Source organism: Narcine bancroftii, chromosome 4 (assembly GCF_036971445.1).
Source record: "Narcine bancroftii isolate sNarBan1 chromosome 4, sNarBan1.hap1, whole genome shotgun sequence".
NCBI lineage: Eukaryota > Metazoa > Chordata > Chondrichthyes > Torpediniformes > Narcinidae > Narcine > Narcine bancroftii.
Window position 1 is genome coordinate 124,484,363 of NC_091472.1, and position 20,753 is coordinate 124,505,115.

Genomic DNA, 20,753 nt, shown 5'->3' on the forward strand with positions numbered 1-20,753 from the left:
AAACAGCGATCGCATTTACACGGCATTTGAGGCAGACGGCAGGCTGTATCAATTTTTGTGACCCCCCTTTCGGTGTCACCAATGGAGTGTCCCTGTTTCAGAGAGAAATGGACCGAATAGTAGATGAGTTCCAACTGAAAGTGGTGTTCCCCTACTTACACAACATGACAATCTGTGGCCACACTCAGGAGGATCATGACACAAATTTAAAACGCTTCTTCCAGGCAGCCGAGGAAAGGAATCAGGTGGTCGGGAATGCGCGTCGGAGCAGAAGCAGCTTCCATCCTAGTAGCTATGATATTAGTTTATTAACAGGGGCAAATGCGTCTTTAGAGCCAGGAAGTTGCCAATCCTGGGCTACATAGTGCAGAATTGGGAAATCAGCCCAGACCCAGCCCTTATGCGCCCTCTCCTAGACCTCCCAGTGTCACACATGCTGCAAGCACTAAAAAGATGTTTGGGACTGTTCGCTTACTACGCCCAATGGGTCCCCAACTATGCCGACAAGGCCCTCCCACTTATAAAAGCCTGTTTTCCCACTGTGCCCAGCAGCCACCAGAGCATTCAGGGACATTAGTGACCATATCGCTAAAGCTACCATGCGGTCCATAGATGAGTTGATCCAGTTTCAAGTAGAAACAAATGCATCCGATGTGGCTCTGGCAGCCACCCTAAACCCAGGCGGATGACCGGTGGCCATCCTTAACCACACATCCCAGTTGCAGAGCTTGCACAATGAGCTGGGCCACCCGGGGGTGCCTTTGGCCTTTGGCCAGGCAATATGGGTCTTTTCCAAAGTGACCTCGGTTTCCACATCGATAACACTCCACGTCATGTGTCGACGTATATCTTGGCTGATTATGGCGATGTGAGAGCCTCTTAATTTGCTGGCTTGAGTTGTCTTTCAGGGTCATGGTATGAAATTGCCCTTCAACAGCCTCTAATGCAGCAGCAATGGTTAAAGCATCGGTGAGTTCCAACTCACTCCCTCTTTCCAGTAGAGGCTGCTCCACGTAGAAGAGCGCAATGGACACTCTCGAGAACTTGTACAAGCCCCCCATGAATGCAGTCTGTATAAGGTACCTCCTCAACATCTGAGCCCAGCAACCCAGGGAGACAGCTGAATCTTACCTGGGACACCTGCAAGAGTTTGCCCGACCGTGTCTGGCTGAACCCGGGGTAGGTGCAGAGGAGGTCGAGAGACTGATCTGGGATGCCTTCGTCTGAGGGCTACGCTCGAGGGCCATCCGGCAGAAGCTGCTGGAAGACAATATCTACGCCCTAACCAAGACAGTGGAAGTGGTCCAAACCCTGGAAGTAGCAGCACTGCACATTGAAGCCTTCAATTCCAGGTTCCCCCAGGCTCCCTCATGGCCCTCTCACACTGCAGCTGAAGCCCCAGACCAAGCTGGGGAGGAAATCGTTGCTGCAGTAGGCGCACGGCGCCCCTGTAGTACTGTGGGTCCTGGTGTGGGTCAGACCGACGATCATGCCAAAACTGCCCAGCCAGGAACCACTATTGTTCCTGATGCGGCAAGAAAGGCCACTTAGCTAAAGTGTGCCTCTCAAAACCACCCGGCAGCTCAGCAGCCCTCTATGACCTCCCCCGCAGACCCCTCCACGTGAGCGTGCTGGGCGGCGCCATTGTCCCCGCTATGACTTCCGCCTTCCCCCACTTCGACGGTGCAACATCTGTCCCTGCCAGTGATGGTTTCAGCATGTGCCCTGAGCACCTGGACCAGCCCTCGCCAGCGCCAGTCGCCGAGAACTACAGCGATGTCACTTCCAGCTCACAGCGTGACGTCACTTCCAGCTGACGTAATGACGTCACTGCCACCAGCCGCGATGACATCACTTCCCCCGGTGCAACGAACATGGCTGGGGAAGGAGGCCAGCCACACAGTGAGGCAGCGGCACGTGGGGGCCCCGATGACATTGAGAACAACATGGTCAACAAGGGTGATGACCAGGCCACCCTATCGACGCTCTCCATGCCTCTGGATGCCATAAATCGCTGCGCAGAACCAGAGAGCGACGACTCCGACTCCAAGACGGTCCTGGCTGCCACCACACTGACCAGGGACATCCCTCACGACCTCGGGCACTCTATGATGGACATGCAAGTCAACAGGCAGGTAACGAAGTGCCTGTTCGACAGTGGGAGCACCAAGAGCTTCATTCACCTGAGCATGGCCCACTCCCTGAGATTAAAAGTCCACCCCACCACCTGCTCGATCGCCTTCGCTACCAAGGATAAGACTGTTGGTACCCTTGGGCGCTCCTCGGCCAATATAACTGTGGGAGGGGAGACTTACACAGGGTTCAGGCTCCCGGTCATGTCCAAACTCTGTGCCTCAGTCCTCCTGGGCCTAGATTTCCAGTGCCACCTGCAGAGTGTCACCCTTGCCTTTGGAGAGCCCCAACCTCCACTCACGTTACGCAGCACGCCAACTGATGTGCCCTGGCCAACCTGTGGCCTCTCCACACTGCACATCACCCCACTGGCGCTCTTCCCACACCTTGCGCTAGGCTGCAAGCCAATCGCTGCCAGAAGTAGGTGCTATTGCGCTGGAGACAGAGATTTAATCAAGGCTGAGGTGTGGCGACTCCTGGCGGAAGGTGTCATAGAGCCCAGTAACAGCCCTTGGAGAGCCCAATTCCTGGTGGTCAAAGGGGGAAGTAAGCCGAGGATGGTCGTGGATTACAGCTAGACCATTAACCGGTACACCCAGCTGGATGCCTACCCCTGCCGAGAATCATCAGTGCCTGTGGTGTACCTGAACTTCCAAAAGGCCTTCGATAAGGTCCCGCATAAACGACTGGCTTACAAAATCAAGGGTCATGGGATTGGGGGCAAAGTATTGATGTGGATTGAGAACTGGCTGACAGGTAGAAGACAGAGAGTTGGGATAAATGGCTCGTTTTCTGAGTGGCCAGTGGGGTGCCACAGGGATCTGTACTGGGACCCCAGCTGTTCACAATTTACATTAATGATCTGGATGAGGGGATTGGATGTAATATCTCCAAATTTGCGGTTGACACTAAGCTAGGAGGGGTTGTGTGCATGGAAGAGGGGGTCAGGAAGCTCCAGTGTGATTTGGATAAATTGAGGGACTGGGCAGATTCATGGCAAATGCACTACAATGTGGATAAATGTAAGGTTATCCACTTTGGTAATACAAACCGGAGGGCAGATTACTATTTGAATGGCAATAGATTAAGAGATGGGGAAGTGCAGAGAGACCTAGGGGTACTTGTACACCAGTCTCTGAAGGCGAGCATTCAGGTACAGCAGGCGGTTAAAAAGGCAAATGGTATGTTGGCCTTCATATCAAGAGGGTTTGAGTATAGGAACAAGGATACCTTACTGCAGCTGTACAGGGCCTTGGTGAGACCACACCTGGAGTATTGTGTGCAGTTTTGGTCACCTTATCTAAGGAAGGATGTTCTTGCAATGGAGGGAGTGCAGAGGCGATTCACCAGGCTGATACCTGGAATGGCTGGAATGACTTATGAGGAAAGATTGCGCAAATTGGGATTGTACTCGCTGGAGTTTAGAAGATTGAGAGGGGATCTCATAGAGACATATAAAGTTCTGGCAGGACTGGACAGAATGGATGCAGATAGGATGTTTCCAATGATGGGAAAATCCAGAACCCGTGGCCATGGTTTGAGGATAATAGGCAAACCATTTAGGAACGAGATGAGGAGGAATTTCTTTACCCAGAGGGTGGTGAATCTGTGGAATTCATTGACACAGAGGGCAGTAGAGGCAGGTTCATTAAATCTATTTAAGAGGGAATTAGATATATTTCTTCAGTATAAGGGTATTAAAGGTTACGGAGAGAAGGCGGGGACGGGGTACTGAACTTGATCAGCCATGATCTCGTTGAATGGCGGAGCAGGCTTGAAGGGTCGAATGACCTACTCCTGCTCCTATCTTCTATGTTTTTCTATGTTTCTATGTAACATGGTCAACGAGATAGCCCGATACTGGATTTTCTCCACGATTGACCATCCACCCAAAGGACAAGTCCTACACTGCCTTTGAGGCGGACTGGCGCCTGCACCAGTTCTGCCGAGTTCCTTTTGGGGTCACGAACGGGGTCTCAGTTTTCCAGCGGGATATGGATCGCGTGGTAGAATGGCACAAGCTAAAGGCGACATTCCTGTATCTGGATAATGTCACTATCTGCGGCCATGACCTGCAGGACCATGATGCTAACCTGGAGAAATTCCTCCAGGTGGCCGGGGAGCTGAACCTCACTTACAACAAGGAGAAGTGTGTGTTTAGCACCACCCGCCTCGCCATCCTGGGATACATCATGGCCCATGGAGTCGTTGGCCCAGATCCAGAACGGATGTGCCCATTAATGGAGTTACCTCTCCCCCCCCACGCTTAAGGCCCTCCGCAGGTTCTTTGGTCTTTTCTCTTATTACTCGCAGTGGGCCCCTCACTTCTTGGACAAGGTTCGCCCACTGGCCCAAGCTACTACTTTTCTCCTCCCACCTGAGGCGCAGGCAGCCTTCATCCGCATCAGGCAAGACATCGCGGACGCCACGCTGCAGGCTGTGGATGAGGACTCCCCCTTCCAGGTAAAAAGTGATGCCTCCGAGGTAGCCCTCACCACCACCCTCAACCTAGAGGGGCGCCCCATCGCTTTCTTCTCCAGGACCTTCCATGGCTCTGAGCTAGGGCATTCCATCATTGAAAAGGAGGCCCAGGCAATTGTGGAAGCGGTCCGCCACTGGTGCCACTACCTGGCCGGCAGGAGATTCACCCTCCTCACAGACCAGCGGGCCGTGGCATTCATGTTTAACACTACCCACAAGAGCAAGATCAAGAACGACAAGATCCTGCGCTGGAGAGTCGAGCTGGCAACATACAGCTACAACATCCAGTACTGCACCGGGATGTTTAACAACTCCCCCAATGCCCTCTCTCGCACCTGCACATCTATGCATGACACAAGGCTGCAGGTATTACTTCACTTTTATCAGTGTAAACTTTGTACCCTGAAATTGCCGCATATTCTTTCAATTTACTGATTCTTCAGGATGGGTTAAATATACTATAATGTCATCCGGAAATAAACTAATTTTAAATTCTTCCCTTTAATCCTTATTCTCTTTAACATTCTATCTTATCATTTCTACCAATGGTTCTATTTAAAAAAAAACCATATAACAGTTTATGGCATGGAAACAGGCCATCTCAGCCCTACAAGTCCATGCCGGTTCACTCAAACAACTCCGCTTGCTCCCTCCGCCTATTCTCCGCCCATAATCCTTTAACTCCCTCCTATCCATGTATATACCCAGCCTCCTCTTAAATGAAAGAATTGACTCTGCCTCAACTATTTCCTCCAGAAGATTATTCCATTCAGCCACCACTCTCTGAGTGAAGAAGTATCCTCCAATGTTTCTCCTAAAATTTTGCCCCCTTACCCTCAACTTTTGTCCTCATGTTTCAACCTCCCCTGCTCTCAGGGGGAAGACTCTACTTGCATCTAGTCTATCTATTCCCTTCATAACTTTAAACACCTCTATCAAATCCCTTCTCTACCTTCTACGTTCCAAGGAATAAAGACTTAACCTCTTCAATCTTTCTCTGTACTCTAGGTATTTTAAGCAGGCAACATCCTGGTAAATCTTCTCTGCACCCTCTCCACCTTATCTATATCCTTCCTATAATTTGGAGACCAGAACTGAACACAATACTCCAAACTTGGCCTCACCAATGCCTTAAACAGTCGTAACATCACTTCCCAGCTCCTATACTCTAAGTTATAATTTATGAAGGCTAACATACCAAATGCCTTCTTAACCACCCTGTCAACATTGGAATCCACCTTCAAGGAACCCTGCACCATAACTCCAAGATCTCTTTGTACTTGTGCATTCCCCAATGTCCTCCCCTTTACTACATATGTCCTATTTCGATTATTTTTACCGAAATGAAGCACCTCACACTTCTCTACATTAAATTCCATCTCCCATCTTTCAGCCCAACTCTCCAGACAAACCAAATCCCTCTGTAATCCCTGAAAAACCTTCCTCGCTATCCACCACTCCCCCTATTTTCATATCATCTGCATATTTACTTACCCCGTTAACCATCCCATCAACCAAATCATTAATATAAATTATGAACAACAGGGGATCTAGCACTGATCCTTGAGGCACACCACTCATCACAGGCTTCCATCCTGACAGACAGTTGTCAACCATGACCCTCTGCTGTCTCTCCTTCAGCCACCTTTGGACCAATCTTACTATTTCTCTATTAATCTCTAGTGACTGAACCTTCCTTACTAACCTTTAATGTGGAACCTAATCAAAAGCTTTGCTAAAATCCAGATAGACTACATCAACTGGCCTACCTTCATCCACCTTTCTTGTCACTTCTTTGAAAAACTCAAAAAGGTTCGTCAAACATGACTTCCCCTTCACAAACCCATGCTGGGTGCTCCTGATCAATCCCTGCATATCTAGATATTCATACACACCATCTCTAAGAATACCCTCCATAACTTTCCCTACCACTGAAGTCAAGCTTACAGGCCTATAATTACTTGGCTGACACCTCTTGCCTTTTTTTAACAATGGAACTACATTAGCAACCGTCCAATCCTGTGGCACCATACCCTCTTCCAGTGATCTTTGAAAAATCACTGACAGTGCCTCCGCTATTTGCTCTTTGACCTCTCTTAACATCCTGGGGAAAATCCCATCTGGACCAGGAGACTTATCCACTTTTATTGACCCTAGAAGCTCCAAAATCCTCTCTTTATTAATCCCTATCTTTTCCATAACTAAGCCATTTGCCTCTCTTATCTCACATAGTCCAATGTCCTTTTCCTTCATGAACACAGATGAAAAAATCATTTAATATTTCTCCCATCTGATACGGTTCCTCGCACAGTTCACCGCTCTCATTTTCCAGCGGTCCTATTCTATCCTTAACCCTCCTTTTACTGTTCACTTATCTATAAAACTGAATTCACTTTTACCTTATCAGCTATTGACACCTCATACCTTCTTTTTGCCTTTCTAATTTCCTTCTTCAGGTTTTTTCTGCAACCTGTGTAATAATCATACATCTTATCCATTTTTTGTTTCTTAAATTTAGTTAAATGCCCCCCTCTTATCCCGAACCAACTTGCTTACTTTTCCAGAAAACCACGGTTCACTTAGGCTTTTGACCTTGCCTTTCGATCGGACTGGAACGTAAAGGTCCTGTACTCTCAATATCTCTTCTTTAAATACCCTCCAAATCTCCTCTACGTCCTTTCCAGAAAAAAGATCAGCCCATATAATTTTCTGCAAATCCCTTCTCATTTCTTCAAATCTTGCCTTCCCCCACTCGAAGACCTTCAACCTTGGATCTGACCTATTTCTTTCCATATTTAAGTTGAAGCTAATGGACCCATGATTGCTGGATCCAAACTATTGCCAAGCCAAAAAGGGAAGGTGATAGTGGGCAACCCTGTCTTGTTGACCTACTCAATTTGAAATAATCTGAAATATAACCATTAGTTAGCACTCACTTTAGGATTATTACTTCGGGCTTTGATTCAATTAATAATTTTTTTCTGGTATTTTAAATTTCTGAAGTACTTTAAAGAGAAAGCTCCATTCCAGCCAGTCAAAGGCCTTCTCTGCATCTAGACCTACTGTCACTGTTGGTTCTTTATTTTCTTTTGCCATATGTATCAGATTGATAAATTTACATACATTATCTGGTGCCCTTCTATTCTTAAGAAATCCTGATTGAATTTCACCAACTGCGGTAAACAATTGGCTAATTTATTTTCTAGCAATTTTGCTATTAATTAATAACCAGTATTTAATAAGGAAATTGGTCTGTATGAAGATGGTGACAATGGGTCTTACCCTGTTTTTGGAATTACTGTAATTATTGCCATCTTACAAGATTCAGGTAAATTTTGAGTTTCTTCCATCTGTTTTATTACATCTAGAAAAGGTGGAATTAATAAGTTTTTTAAAGTTTTGTAAAGTTCTGTAGGGAATCCATCCTCACCCGATGCTTTATTATTTGGTAGATTCATTAATATGATGTATACTTCCGTAACCATCAGGGAATTGCTAATTTACCTTGTTCTTCCAAATCTAACTGGGGTAACTCGATATTCGTCAAAAAATTATCTATTTTCCTATTCTTCTCTAGGACCTCTGATTGGTATAATTGCTGATAAAAACTCCTGAAATTTTCATTAATCTCTTGTGGTTTATATGAAATCTGATTATTTCCTTTCCTTGTTGCGAAAAAAGATTTTGTTACTTGCTCTGTCTTAAACTGCCAAGCCAAGATTTTGTGAGTTTTCTCACCTAATTTATAGTATTTTTTTTGGTTTTCATTATGTTTTTTTCCCCACTTGGTATGTTTGTAACATAGTATATTTCAATTTCTTCTCTGTCAGTTGTCTTTTTTTCCACTTTCTTCTCCTTTTATTAAAACTTTCTCTAAATTTACTACATATTTTTCTATTTCTTAGTAATATTCTTTTTTTATTTTAGTTGTATAACTTATTATTTGCCTTCTAATAAAGACTTTCATTGCATTCCATAATATAAATTTATCTGTTACTGGATTTGTATTTGCCTCAAAATATATTTTAATTTCTTGTTCTATAAATTGCCTAAAATCTTGTCTTTTTAGCAAGATGGGGTTAAGTCTCTATCTATATCCTTTAATCGGAGTATCCTCCAGAGCAATTTTTAGCCATAAGGGTGAGTGATCTGATCAAAATCTTGTTTTATACTCAACATCTTGGACTCTCCTTTGTATTTGGGCTGAAAGTAAAAGCATATCAATCCTGGAGTATCCTGGAATAATGTGAGTAATCTCTATCTTTTGGGCGTTGTTTTCTCCATATGTCTATTATATTCACATCTTGCATGGAACTTACTGTAAATTTAGCTGCTTTACTCTATTTTGTATTTTTCCTGATTTTATCTAATAATAATCCAAGATAAAATTAAAATCTCCACCTAATAAGATATGTCCTTGTGTATCTGCTAACTGTAAAAAAAAAAGTCCTGCATAAATTTATGATCATTCTCATTAGGTTCATATACATTGAATAAATTCCAGGATTCCAAGTAGATCTGGCATTCTATCATAACATACTTGCCAGCTGGATCTGTTACTACTTTTTCAAGTTTAATCGGCAAATTTTTATTAATTAAGATAGCTACTCCCCTAGCTTTTGAGTTGTAAGACGACACTACCACGTGACCCGCCCAATCTTTCTTCAACTTACGATGCTCTTCTTCTGTTAGAAGAGTTTCCTGTACAAATGCAATATCTATTTTTTCCTTTTTTAATGATGTCAATTAACTTTTTTCTCTTGATTTGGTTATGCATTCACTAATAGTCATAAACTTCAATGTATCCATTCCGTTAGCCCGTACTTTTTTAATATACCACTCTGTCCGACCTTCCAACACCCTTTCTCCCACCACATTTCAAAATGTAACACATTTTTCTATACATGTTGACACAAACGCCCTGAAAAATTTAAAAACCAAAAAAAAGTTGGAAACTGTAAAAAGAAAACATAGGGACCCCCCACCCCCCCCCCCCCCATTGAATTGCCCTTGCTGACCTGCGGGACGATCACATCCTTAACATTATAGGCTGCGGTATAAACCGCAATTATCAACTGATTTTGCAGCAGATCGACCATCCCCAGACCCAGCCCTCCCCAGACCCAGCCCTCCCCAGACCCAGCCCTCCCCAGACCCAGCCCTCCCCCAGAGAATTTCTAACTTATTTTCTAAACACTTAAACAAAGTTTTAATCAACTATTAATCAACTGGTTAACCTCCAAACATTATTTACATATATATTGTCTTTAACTGTCTCTTAGTTCTGTCAATCACTCTCTTCCTTGTTGAATATTTGTCAGTTGAGTTTTTCTTGGGTCATCAAACAATTTGTTTTGTCCACCTGGGATAAATATTTTTAACATTGCTGTGTGATGCAAGACAAAATTATAACCTTTTCTCCATAATCTGTCTTTTATTGGGTTAAATTACTTGTGTTTCTTTAAAAGTTCAAAACTTATATCCGGGTAGAAAAATCTTATTCCCATTATGTTCTAATGGACCTTTAATTTCTTTTGTTCTTATGGCCACCGGCCTTAATATTTTTTTCCCTTGTCGGATAACTTAATAACTTGACCAGGATGGAATGTGGTCTTTGTTGCGCCTGTGGCTTCGGTGCCAAAGCTCTGTGAGCACTTTCAATTTTATTTCTTCCTGGAGTTCTTCCATCTCCAGAACTTGTGGAATCCATCGTTTTAGAAATCCTATTATGTCCATACCTTCCAGACCCTCTCCTGTGCTCATTCCTATTAACTTTTTCAATGCAAGGGTGGCAGTCAGTTGATTAATGCTTCTCCTATTTGAACAGCCAGTATCAATTTCAATCCTCTGCATTACAAACACATTGAATTTTAACAATCATGTGAAGAGTATATATGTAACAAAGCTCGCCCACCAGCCTCCCCAACTATTCTTTGTCATCTCCTCTTCTTGGGTTCCACATACTTTAATCCTTTGCTGTGTAACATCCAAAATAAATCTTATTGTGCAAGCTAAGCAGTGTTGTTACCAAGCCATTTGATAATAGGCCACATAGTTGCTGACAGTGGAATGAGGGATAGAATGAAAAGAGCACAGAGATTTGAGAGGACCTCAGGGGTTACATAAATAAGGACGGGCAAAGTATTTAACTACATTATTTATTTTAAGTTGCCATTGAAAAATAAAGAGGCAAATTGCATATCCCTGAACCTTCCAAATATATGAATATTGCATGCTATTTTCAAAAATTAGACTAAAATAAATGGTTAACTCGAGTTTTTAAAAAAAATCACTCAACTGGTCTAGTCAACATGCTAAAATCATGTGTAATAAAAAATAAATTAAGCAAGAACACAAGACTACTTGCGGGAGAGGAGATGAGGAGAGTGAAGGGAAATGGTACAATTTTAAAACATTGTTACTTCTGATGAGAGCATTAAATTTTCACTAAAGTGGATCAACCAGTTTTGTTGATAGCTTTGATAACTTTTTTTTCTGTTTGCATCAGAGGAGAAAAGAGATCAAGTGATCTGACAAAATTATACACAGTACTGTACTGTCTTACATAAGAGTAACTGAATGACATGGAGTGCCTTTGGGAGGGCCTCCTGCCAATAGTTTACTGGACTATCTTTTTGACCTAAGGGCCAGAAGGACTGCCTTCCAGATTACCCCGTTCTCCCATTCTACCTGCCCATTGCCCTAGGGGTTCTAGCTAATTGTGCGACTAGATGCAATGCCCAGCATCACCAGGTGCTGGTGCAACTCCTTACTCATGAAGCTGGACCCCCGGTCACTGGACCCCTGGGTATCTGAACATGGTAAAGATCTGCGCCAGTGCCTTTATAACGGAGGCAGTGGAGGTATCTGGGTAAGGGATGGCAAATGGGAAACGGGAGTATTCATTTACAACCGAGATGAAATTGACATTCTTGTTCGTGGAAGGCAGTGGTTCCTTAAAGTCGATGCTAAATCGCTCAAAAGGCCTTTATTATGTGGGCCTGTGCTGGATAGAAGAAGCACAATTTGCACTCTGCACAAATCTGGTAGGATTCCTTCATGGACCAGACTTCGTGGACAGTGAAGGGGAGATTCTGGGAATTCACAAAATGGTACAGGTGTGTGACACCTGGGTGGCAAAGGGTGTCGTGCAGTGCCTGAAGTTGATTGGACTGTGCACTGGTCCAGGATAGAGCATCAGGGGAGTCATTGAGCTTCCCCAGCCTATATTGAATGCCATAGCTGAACTTGGCCAGCTCGACTCTCCAGTGCAAGATCTTTTTGTTTTTGTTGCCTATGTGGGTGGTCCTGAACATGAATGCCATCGCACGCTGGTCTGTGAGGAGGGTGAACCTCCAACCTGCCAGTGGCGGACTGCTTCAACAATCGCCTGGGCCTCCTTTTGATGGAGGAATGTCTGAGCTCTGAGCCGTGGAGGGTTAGTGAGAGAAAGGCCACGGGTCTGCCCCCTTGGTTGAGAATGGCAGCGAGGCATCGCACTCCACCTGGAATAAGGTGTTTTTGTCCAAGGCATGCATCGTGGCATTGGTGATGTCCTGTCTGATGCGGGCGAAGGTCACTTGTGCCTTGGCAGGGAGGTGAAAGGTGCTGGAATGGGCCAGAGGGTGAACCTTATCTGAGAACTGGGGAACCCACTTGGAATAGTAAAAAAACAGCTCTAGGCATCTGTGTGGAGCCTTGAGTGTGTGGGGGAGGGGAAGTTCCATCCGGGAGTGCATGCATTTGGGGTCGGGACTAATGACACCATGTTCTATGATGCACCCAAAGCGGGTGGTGCTGTACAAGCACTTCTCCCTATTGTAGGTGAGATTTAATGCCTCTGCCATCTGGAGGAACTTCTCCAGGTTACCATCATGGTCCTGCTGGTCGTGGCTGTAGATGGTAACATTGTCAAGGAATGGGAAGGTCACTCTCAAGTTATGTCGGTCTACCATACTGTCCCTCTCCCTCTGGAACACGGAGACTCCATTTGTGACCTGGTAAAGGCACCCGTCACCCTCGAAGGTGGCATAGGACTTATCCCGGTCTGAATGGGGAACTGATGATAGGCTGACTTTAGGTCAATGGTGGAGAAAACCTTGTACTGGGCTATCTCATTGACCATGTCAGCAATAAGGGGTAGTGGGTAGGCATCCAGCTGGGTGTACTGCTTAATGGTCTGACTATAGTCGATGACCATCCTCAGTTTACTGCCTCCTTTGATGACCAGGACCTGGGCTTGCCAGGAGTTAGTGCTGGGCTCTATTACCCTTTCTGCCAGAAGCTGTTGTACCTTGGCCTTGATTAAGGCCCTGTCAGCTGCACGGCATTGCCTGATCCTGGCCACAATGGGCTTGCATCTGGCATCAGCTGATTGAAGGGATACCCATGGGGTGGACAGTCTGCAGCTGTAGCGGGGTCATTCACTGTTTGGCATTGTGGATGGTGAGTGGGCCACTGATGGCCAACATGACAGTGTGGAGATGACACTAGAAATCAAGACGCAGGATAATCAGGGTATAGAGCTCTGACATGACCAAGAGCCTGAACCCTTTGTAGGTTTCCCCTCCCACAGTCAAATTTACAAAACAGCACCCAGCGCCGTGATGGAGTGTTCCTGGGCCGCAAAGGTGGTGGAAAAGTCGCTGGATGTTCTTTGAGCGCCAGTGTACAGACCACGTGCGGGTGCACAAAGCTTTCTGTACTATTGCTATTGACAGGCATTTTATTACCTTCCCATTGACAGTGATATCCGTCATTGAGTACCCCAGTCCATGGGGGGATGTTGTCTGACTGTATGGTGGATACTAGGATCAACTTGGGGTCTAAGTCATTGCTCCAAGCTGACGGTGGCAAGTAGCAGTTTGTACAGCCTGGTAGGTCTGGTACATTGTATGTGCCAGCATGGGGTGCAACGAAAGTGCAATCCTCAACTGGTTGTATGCGCACATGTTGATTGTATTGTCAAGTCGGCCAGTTGGAAGTGACGTGTTTGGTGCATCTCCATGGTCGGTCCAAGATGGTGGCACTTGTGGTGAGCACATGGCAGCAGCGTGGTTCGACAACTGGGACAGAAGTGAGATCACCAGTCCTGGCGGAAGAGATGGACGGAGCAATGGCACTATCCAATACTTGCACATGGAGGCGCCTGGAGCATTGAGGGGTGCTTCTGACTTGTTGCGGAGGGCTGCAGTGCTTACGGTGGGTTGGGAGAGGCATATTTTGGCAAAATGGCCTTTCTTACTGCAGTGGGAGCAATGTGGGTTCCTCATGGGGCAGTTCTTCCGGGAGTGTCAGGCAAACATCGAAGGCTTTTGCGTGGTATGCTGCAGCTTCCAAGGAGCGGACCACATCGATGACCCTTGTGAGGGAAGCATTGCTTTCTTTCAGCAGTCTCTGTTGGGTCACCCTCGATTGCAGGCCACATACACACACATCCCAGATGAGTCGTTCCACTTCCCCAACGGTCACCACAATCTTGGCATGCCAGTTCACACAGTGCCCCAAAGCAAGTCTTACTGTCTCACCCGATTGTTGTAGCCTAGTGCTAAGCAGATACCTGGAGTGCAGTACATTAACTGGGGGCTGGTAGATACTTACCAGGATGGCCATTGCCGGTTCGAACTCAGTGCAGTCACAGATAGCCTGGAACGCAAATGGGCCCAGTTTCATGCACAGTACCAGGAGTTTCATTTGGTCCTGAGTTGATGACCTCAGCTTGAGTGCAGATGATGGCCCCAATCGCATGCTTCCAGATCTCAAAGTGTGCTGGAGCATCTGGGCGCTGGGGGCCGATATCCAACTTTTCTATGCTGAGAAACTTCTCCATGGTTCTTTACAATTAAGCTAATTAAATTGTGTGTTGCAGTGTGAACAAAACAAGCATAAACAATGAAAGGCTGTACGACAGGCTTTAATTAGCTTAAAACTTGCACACAAGGTTCTATATCCCTTCTGGCTCCATGTGCTCTGCTCCTACCCAAGGCATGACCCTTTATAAGGGGTCTGTGACTGGCAAGGATTATTGGGGCCAGTCTTCCAGGTTACCTCCCTGCAGATACAATGGGCAGACATGCGTAGGCAGTCACAGACAGTCCAGTGGTTGTATCACCACAAATTGTTTGTGTATTAATACTGTGTATGTGTTCATTAGTTGTGGCCATTGCTGAACTCCAGATTGCAAGCCACAGGCAGCTCTGGAGAGCTGACTCAATGGACCTGCCCCAGATCCTGAGCAGCAGCAACACTGAAGATCAGGTTCATGTGTGGTTCATTAGTTACACAGTATACCATGCCTGTGGGTGGTGGATGCTGAAGAAGCTAAACCCTCATTTCTGGGCCTTCTATGCCTGTGGGAGGTGGATTTCTTGGTATACTGTACCTGTAAGAGTGTGTGAGTGTGTTCCCTGTTGTGAATTTCCCTGTGCACAAATAAAGTCCAATGTTTGTTGACAACTCCAAAGCAGAAGCCAAAATGAAAGACATTACTTTTTCTGTCACTTTGTGAGCAATGTTATTCATTGGTAGGGCTTTCCGTAACTGAAAAATGTCAATGATAAATTTGAATAGCGATGCTTTGATTGTCTCATTTTTTTATTATTGTCATTGATCTCTAATTTCAGATTAGCCCACATTTTAAAAATCCAAATCTAACTGGTAACAACAACTGAACTAATTCATGAACATTAGAGAAACATCAGACTAAAGTAATTAAGATGAAGAACGGAACTCTTTGGGTGTATTACCAACATGGTAATTTGTCTGATTTTAGATATTGGGTCAGCAATGCATAACTAATTGGGACAAAAATTATGGTCAAAAAGTTGATAATGAACATCAGTGTCTGAAGGGCTTTGCTGAACACTCTTGACCTGAAGCTCTTGGCTAATCTCATTTATGACATTGAGATTTAGTCTGTGCTGCTAAAGGGGCCTAAAAGTTAAGAAAGTTATGAAAACAAAATAAAGCAGTAAATAAAATAAAACCTCATAGTTTGGAAGGTTGAAAGAAAATATTCAAGAGTTTTTGAAGGGGTGCCATTCACAAGTTTGTTGTAAAGATGAAGGCATTAAAATGTTAGTGTCATGTACAAAGACAAAATTAAAAGACAAGTAGCAAAATTGAAGTAAATAAATATTTCTCATATTGCGTGAAAGATGCTATTGTTTTCCACATACATAACTGAAGTGGACATGCCCAAATATATATAAGCAAAATTGATAAGTAATAGTTTTGTGACCTTTCCTGTCTATCCTACTCTAAATTTCAGGAAGTAGCACATTTCAAAAAGATGTACCAAATTACAAAGGTGCAGAGAAATGCATCAGTTGGTGACTAATCTCTTCTGTAGTTAAATGAATAATAGTGCATTTGATAAATCTTCATTAAAGGTTGGCATTTGTAAGCATTTAGTGGACTCAGAATTTACTGATTTATTGAACCAAATCAACTGAGTGAATTAGGAGAGGCTGGTACTATCTTCATTTCATACAAAATAATATAAATATACAGCACAAATTTTGCTGGTTTAAAACAAAGGCTCACTTAGGTTAATCTCACTTTACAGATCTCACACACAATGACTTTTTAAGTGATGATCAAAGGGATTTGAGGATCTATTTCACTCCTGGACATATCCACTAGATCCACTGGACCAATGGGCACCACAAAGACTACAGTGCACCCTGAACACCAAAAGTAAGTTGCTTGCCGTTTTCATTCTCATTCCGCTCCAACAAAATTTGCATTTGATATTGAGGAAGAGTTCTTCTGATTTGACAGCTTACATTCCTCAAGGCTCAACGTATACATATTATCAACTCTTTCAGTTTTGCATCTCACCTTTTCAGCATTATTTTCCTCCTCTTCTGGTCGTTCAGATTTCATGACTCTTCCTGTCCCCAGTCAAAACGTTACCACCACTTGTTCCCTTAAATTATCCTGCTCTTTCCCTCGTCGGTCATGATCTTCGCCCCCTTCCTTATTTGGCTGCAATTTAAAGCGTGCTTCTGATGAAAGACCATTGACCTCAAGGTTAACATTGCTCTTCCCTCTTTAGTTTACTTCAAGAGCTGTAAAGCAAGGGTGCGTGGACGCCAATTTGCTGAGCAATAATCAATTGGACGAGATGTCGTGTGATGGGGGGAAGCGAAAAGAACCCGTCTTCTTACTCATTTTTCGGATCCCTCATCTCAGAATGACCGTCAATATCCAAATGGAACTATATGGGCTGGATTAACTTTGCGCTCCATCACTCAACAACAGTCATTGACTGTCCCTCTCGTCAATTGCCGGACGCGCTCTCCTTCCCTCCGATTGCGGAGCGTCGTCGCCTCCAAGGAGACGGCCGGTGCGCATGCGTATTGAGATTGCGGGCGAGGGGGGGGGGCCCGATTTCACCCCGTGCTTCTCTAACCCGGAAGTAGTCGCATGGGGAGGTGTTTGGTTTGGCTGGACTAGTGTTATTGTGATTTGTAGGAGGCAGAAAGATAAAAAGGAGAGACAAGTTTGGGTAAAGAGCCGGTTATTTATCTCCGTGGTTAATATTAGATCATCGTTAGTAGTAATAATAGTGCTGGATTATGAATGTGGCAGAAAGAAATGAAGTTCAGGATCACAAGGAGAGGTTTTTGGCCTAATTTCTTGTTTTTATGTTTGTCAAAGCTGACCTGATTTCTGAAGATTGCCCTTTATCCTTTATGTAATTATTACCTGCGAAATGAAATTGATTATAATATGTCAAATATTGCTGTGTGGAGCAGAATGAAAGGAACGCTATGATAGAAATTTCTTACGTGTAACAAATGTTTTGTGGTATGCATTTCAAAGGGTAAAGTTATAAAGGTGACAGTGTATGCCAAATTGGACGCTTGTTTTAGAAGAGAATATTAATTCGTCACCTTTTTGTACTGTCGAAAGGTTATGCAAATATATACAGACAATGAAATTTATGAAGACATCTTCTAGGCGTTTTGAATAATGATACTCAAGTCTTTTTTTTAATAAAATAGGCTGCATCAAGTGGGAACGTGATTTTACTTTTTGTTATAACCAACATTATAGAGTAGGTACATTATTGCTGAGAGAGAAACTGCAAGGACCTTCACTAAGATGAAAAGAATGACCTTCTAATTCAATTATTTTTGTTGTAAATTATGTGCATGAACTTATGATAAAGTACCCTACATAGTAAATTTATCAAGCCATTGGGACAGGATGGGGTGCTTTTATAGATAAAAGATGTAGATTTCTGGGTTTTAATTCTGATAGCAATACATAGAAAAACAAGTGAGTTAGTGGATGAATTTGAATATTTAATTGTTTACACAACATTTAGACCGCAGGGTGAATCGGATACCCAGAGTTAAGAATGTAAGAAGCAAAAGTGTTCAAACCTGTTTCATCAAGCTGATCCAATGGCTCTTGTCCATTTCCCCATCTATTTGCATTTCAATTAATTGTTTTAATGTCCAGAAGTATTCTTATTTCAAACTGAGCTATAAATTTGTTCAATTGCTTGGCATTGACTGTTCTTTGAGATTAAGAAACATAAATTTGTATAGAATTATAGTTCAATATGGAACCAAATGACCAGCACTTTAACCAACAGCCTTAGTTCTAAAATCTCTGGCAGTGGTTCTCAACCTTCTCCTTTCCACTCATGTACCACTTTAGTAATCCCTATGCCATAAGTGTTCTGTGATTAGTAAGAGATGGCTTCAGGTGGTATGCGAGTGGGAAGGAAAGGGTGAGAACTACAATTGTCATTGGCCCATTTCCTTTGGAGTTATAAAACTGTATGAGTCAATTAGATATAATTAAAACAGTGGTTTTACTCAAACTTTTTCTTTCCACCCACATACGACCTCAAGCAATCCCAATCACAGAGCACCTATGGCATAGAGGATATTTAAAGTGGTATGTGAGTGGAAAGAAAAAGGTTGAGAACCACTGATGATTCTATGGGTAAACTACCCTATTTCTCCCCCTCCCATCCCCTAACGTCTTTCGATGATCTTTTATGAAATGTTGCATACCTCAATGAGATCATTACTTATTGTAAATTCCAATGTACGTAGACCAATCTTGCTCAGTCCCATCTCATATGACACACTCCTTATTCCAAGAATGTATCCTATGTCAGGCTGAGATTTTGTAGCCATGGTCAAGATGTTATGGAGGTTGATTGAGAAACTGGTGGGGTAATAGGATATAGTTTTGTTTCAATGTTGGTCTGGGGAACATCGAATAAAGCATTAAAGATTTGCATTCTCAAGAGTAAAAGATCATTTCTATTTATTAGTTACTCAATACCAAGGATGAATATTTGAGAATGATATAATAAAAGGAACAAGAGTTGTGATCATGTAGAATTCATTATCCTGAATGGAAGTTGAAAATGCTTCAGACATCTTGTTCATGTAAGAATTGGGTAAACATTCGAGGAAAAAAATATAAAGATTACAATAAGAAAATAGTAGTCAAAATTGCTGGCAGTGGATTTGTGAAATGGCATTCTGTTGAAACGTGTACAGTTGTTCAGGCTCATTTTGGCCAAGTTGTTCAAGCTCTTGCCAATTGTCTATTTGAAATTTAATACCCAACTGATATTCTTGGCAGCAAAAATAATGCTACATATTTGACCTTTTCCCATAGCTTAAAATCTAACATCTCTGCCTTACTTTGTTCTTTCATAGGAGCGTGAATGTTCCCAATTGAGCAGGTAACAATTTGATTCTGAAAAGATGGATTTGAAGTAATGTAGTGCATATGTGCTTTTGGTCTGCATTACCAGTTCAGTCCAGGACTGTTGGTTCCTGAATGAGTGCCTCACAACCATGCACAAAGCCTGAAGAACTTGTATCCAGTCTTGGAAAGCTCGTCACAGCTCCGGTAAGTGAACCTTTCCTTTAATATCTTAATTCTCTTTCTGCGTCATTCTGAAAATGCTGCAGTTTGATTAATGACAAGATGTGTAAGAATATGGAGTATGTTTTGCTTCTCACTATTTATCTAAAAAAAATCCAAAACGTTTAGAAATATTGGGTGCATAAAGCAATTGAAAACTGTCACAGGAGGGGTTGGTGTTTATGGTTTGTATCGGTGCAGCACCTGGTATGTTATGGAATGTGCTGGAACTTTGGATAAATTGCTTTTATGTATATAAAAAATTAAGTACATAATGTTTCAAAAGATGGATGAAAATGTATTGTGAGAAGACTTTTTAGAATTGGTGCTAGTGGTAGCCACACAGTGAAATGTCTGATGAAATGGTCCATCAAGATTCTGTGGCATCAAACGTGGCCTGAATAAGAAATTCGGGAGACGAAGAGCTTGAGGGATTAAGAAGCTAAACACAATGGGCTGGAGGAACTCAGTGGGAGAAAAGGCCAAAACCCTTCATCAGCCCTTCTGTGACCCACAGGTGGGCCACTGTGTGTTTCCATGTGGGTCATGGAGACTTCCCAACCCTCTGAGGTCAGGGTGGGTCTGATGTCATGTCTCAGTCCTCCCAGGTAACCTTGGGTGGGGTGGTGAGAAACCTGCTACTGAGGTTAGTGAAGTAATCTGGCTGCTTCTCGATATAAACGGCTTGGTGCCTACCACTCAGTCACAGTTCCTATCAGGTATCCACACGACAAATTCGGACTGATTCAGAAGTGTCTTTTCTATCTTCTTACTGCTTTTTGATCTTCACTTCAGTCAAGACTTGAGGGTCCTGTTTATAAGGTAAGACATGTGATATATTTCTCCTCGAAAATTGGATATAGATTATTTTTGCAAAAATTTTCTTCGCAGATTTACCCTGGACAGGATTCTGGGGCTGTAGGGTATGTTACAAGTTTAGTTGTCTATTCCAAGCAAATTAATAACCTTTAAAGTTCAAGGAAACATCTAATACTTTGAAAACAAATTAATCATAAGGCAACAGACTGTGTATTTATGTATGGTAATTATTCTAAAGATGAACCCTTCATAAATTGCAATAAAATTTGTTATCTTATTTGATGTGCTCATCACGATTTGGATATTCACAGATGCTTACTTGTTTCCACCTTCTTGCCTTTGTTCAGTATGTGAAGGGGGAATCCATCAAGAAAGAAATACTATTTTGCTGTTCACTGGAGACAAATACCAGG

The 20,753-nt window shown here is 43.4% G+C and overlaps 2 protein-coding genes across 13 annotated transcripts in view; one reads left to right on the plus strand and one right to left on the minus strand.

The window, feature by feature from the left end:
- acacb (acetyl-CoA carboxylase beta) overlaps positions 1-16,947 on the minus strand; it is a 203,348-nt gene extending 186,401 nt beyond the window's left edge. For 5 of the 8 annotated variants that reach the window (XM_069932715.1, XM_069932713.1, XM_069932714.1 and 2 more), the window contains exon 1: positions 16,456-16,947. In XM_069932715.1, coding sequence (XP_069788816.1) covers positions 16,456-16,466 — 11 coding nt within the window. In that variant the 5' untranslated portion in view covers positions 16,467-16,947. The remainder of the gene's footprint in view (positions 1-16,455) is intronic. The other 3 variants (XM_069932710.1, XM_069932708.1, XM_069932712.1) reach the window with 2 other exon arrangements.
- Positions 16,948-17,036: 89 nt separating this feature from the next.
- ube3b (ubiquitin protein ligase E3B) overlaps positions 17,037-20,753 on the plus strand; it is a 61,328-nt gene continuing 57,611 nt past the window's right edge. For 3 of the 5 annotated variants that reach the window (XM_069932718.1, XM_069932721.1, XM_069932724.1), the window contains exons 1-2: positions 17,037-17,125; positions 19,311-19,506. The gene's annotated coding sequence lies outside the window, so the exon portion shown is untranslated. Of the gene's footprint in view, positions 17,126-17,156; positions 17,240-19,310; positions 19,507-20,423; positions 20,445-20,753 lie in introns of those variants that run through there. The other 2 variants (XM_069932719.1, XM_069932720.1) reach the window with 2 other exon arrangements.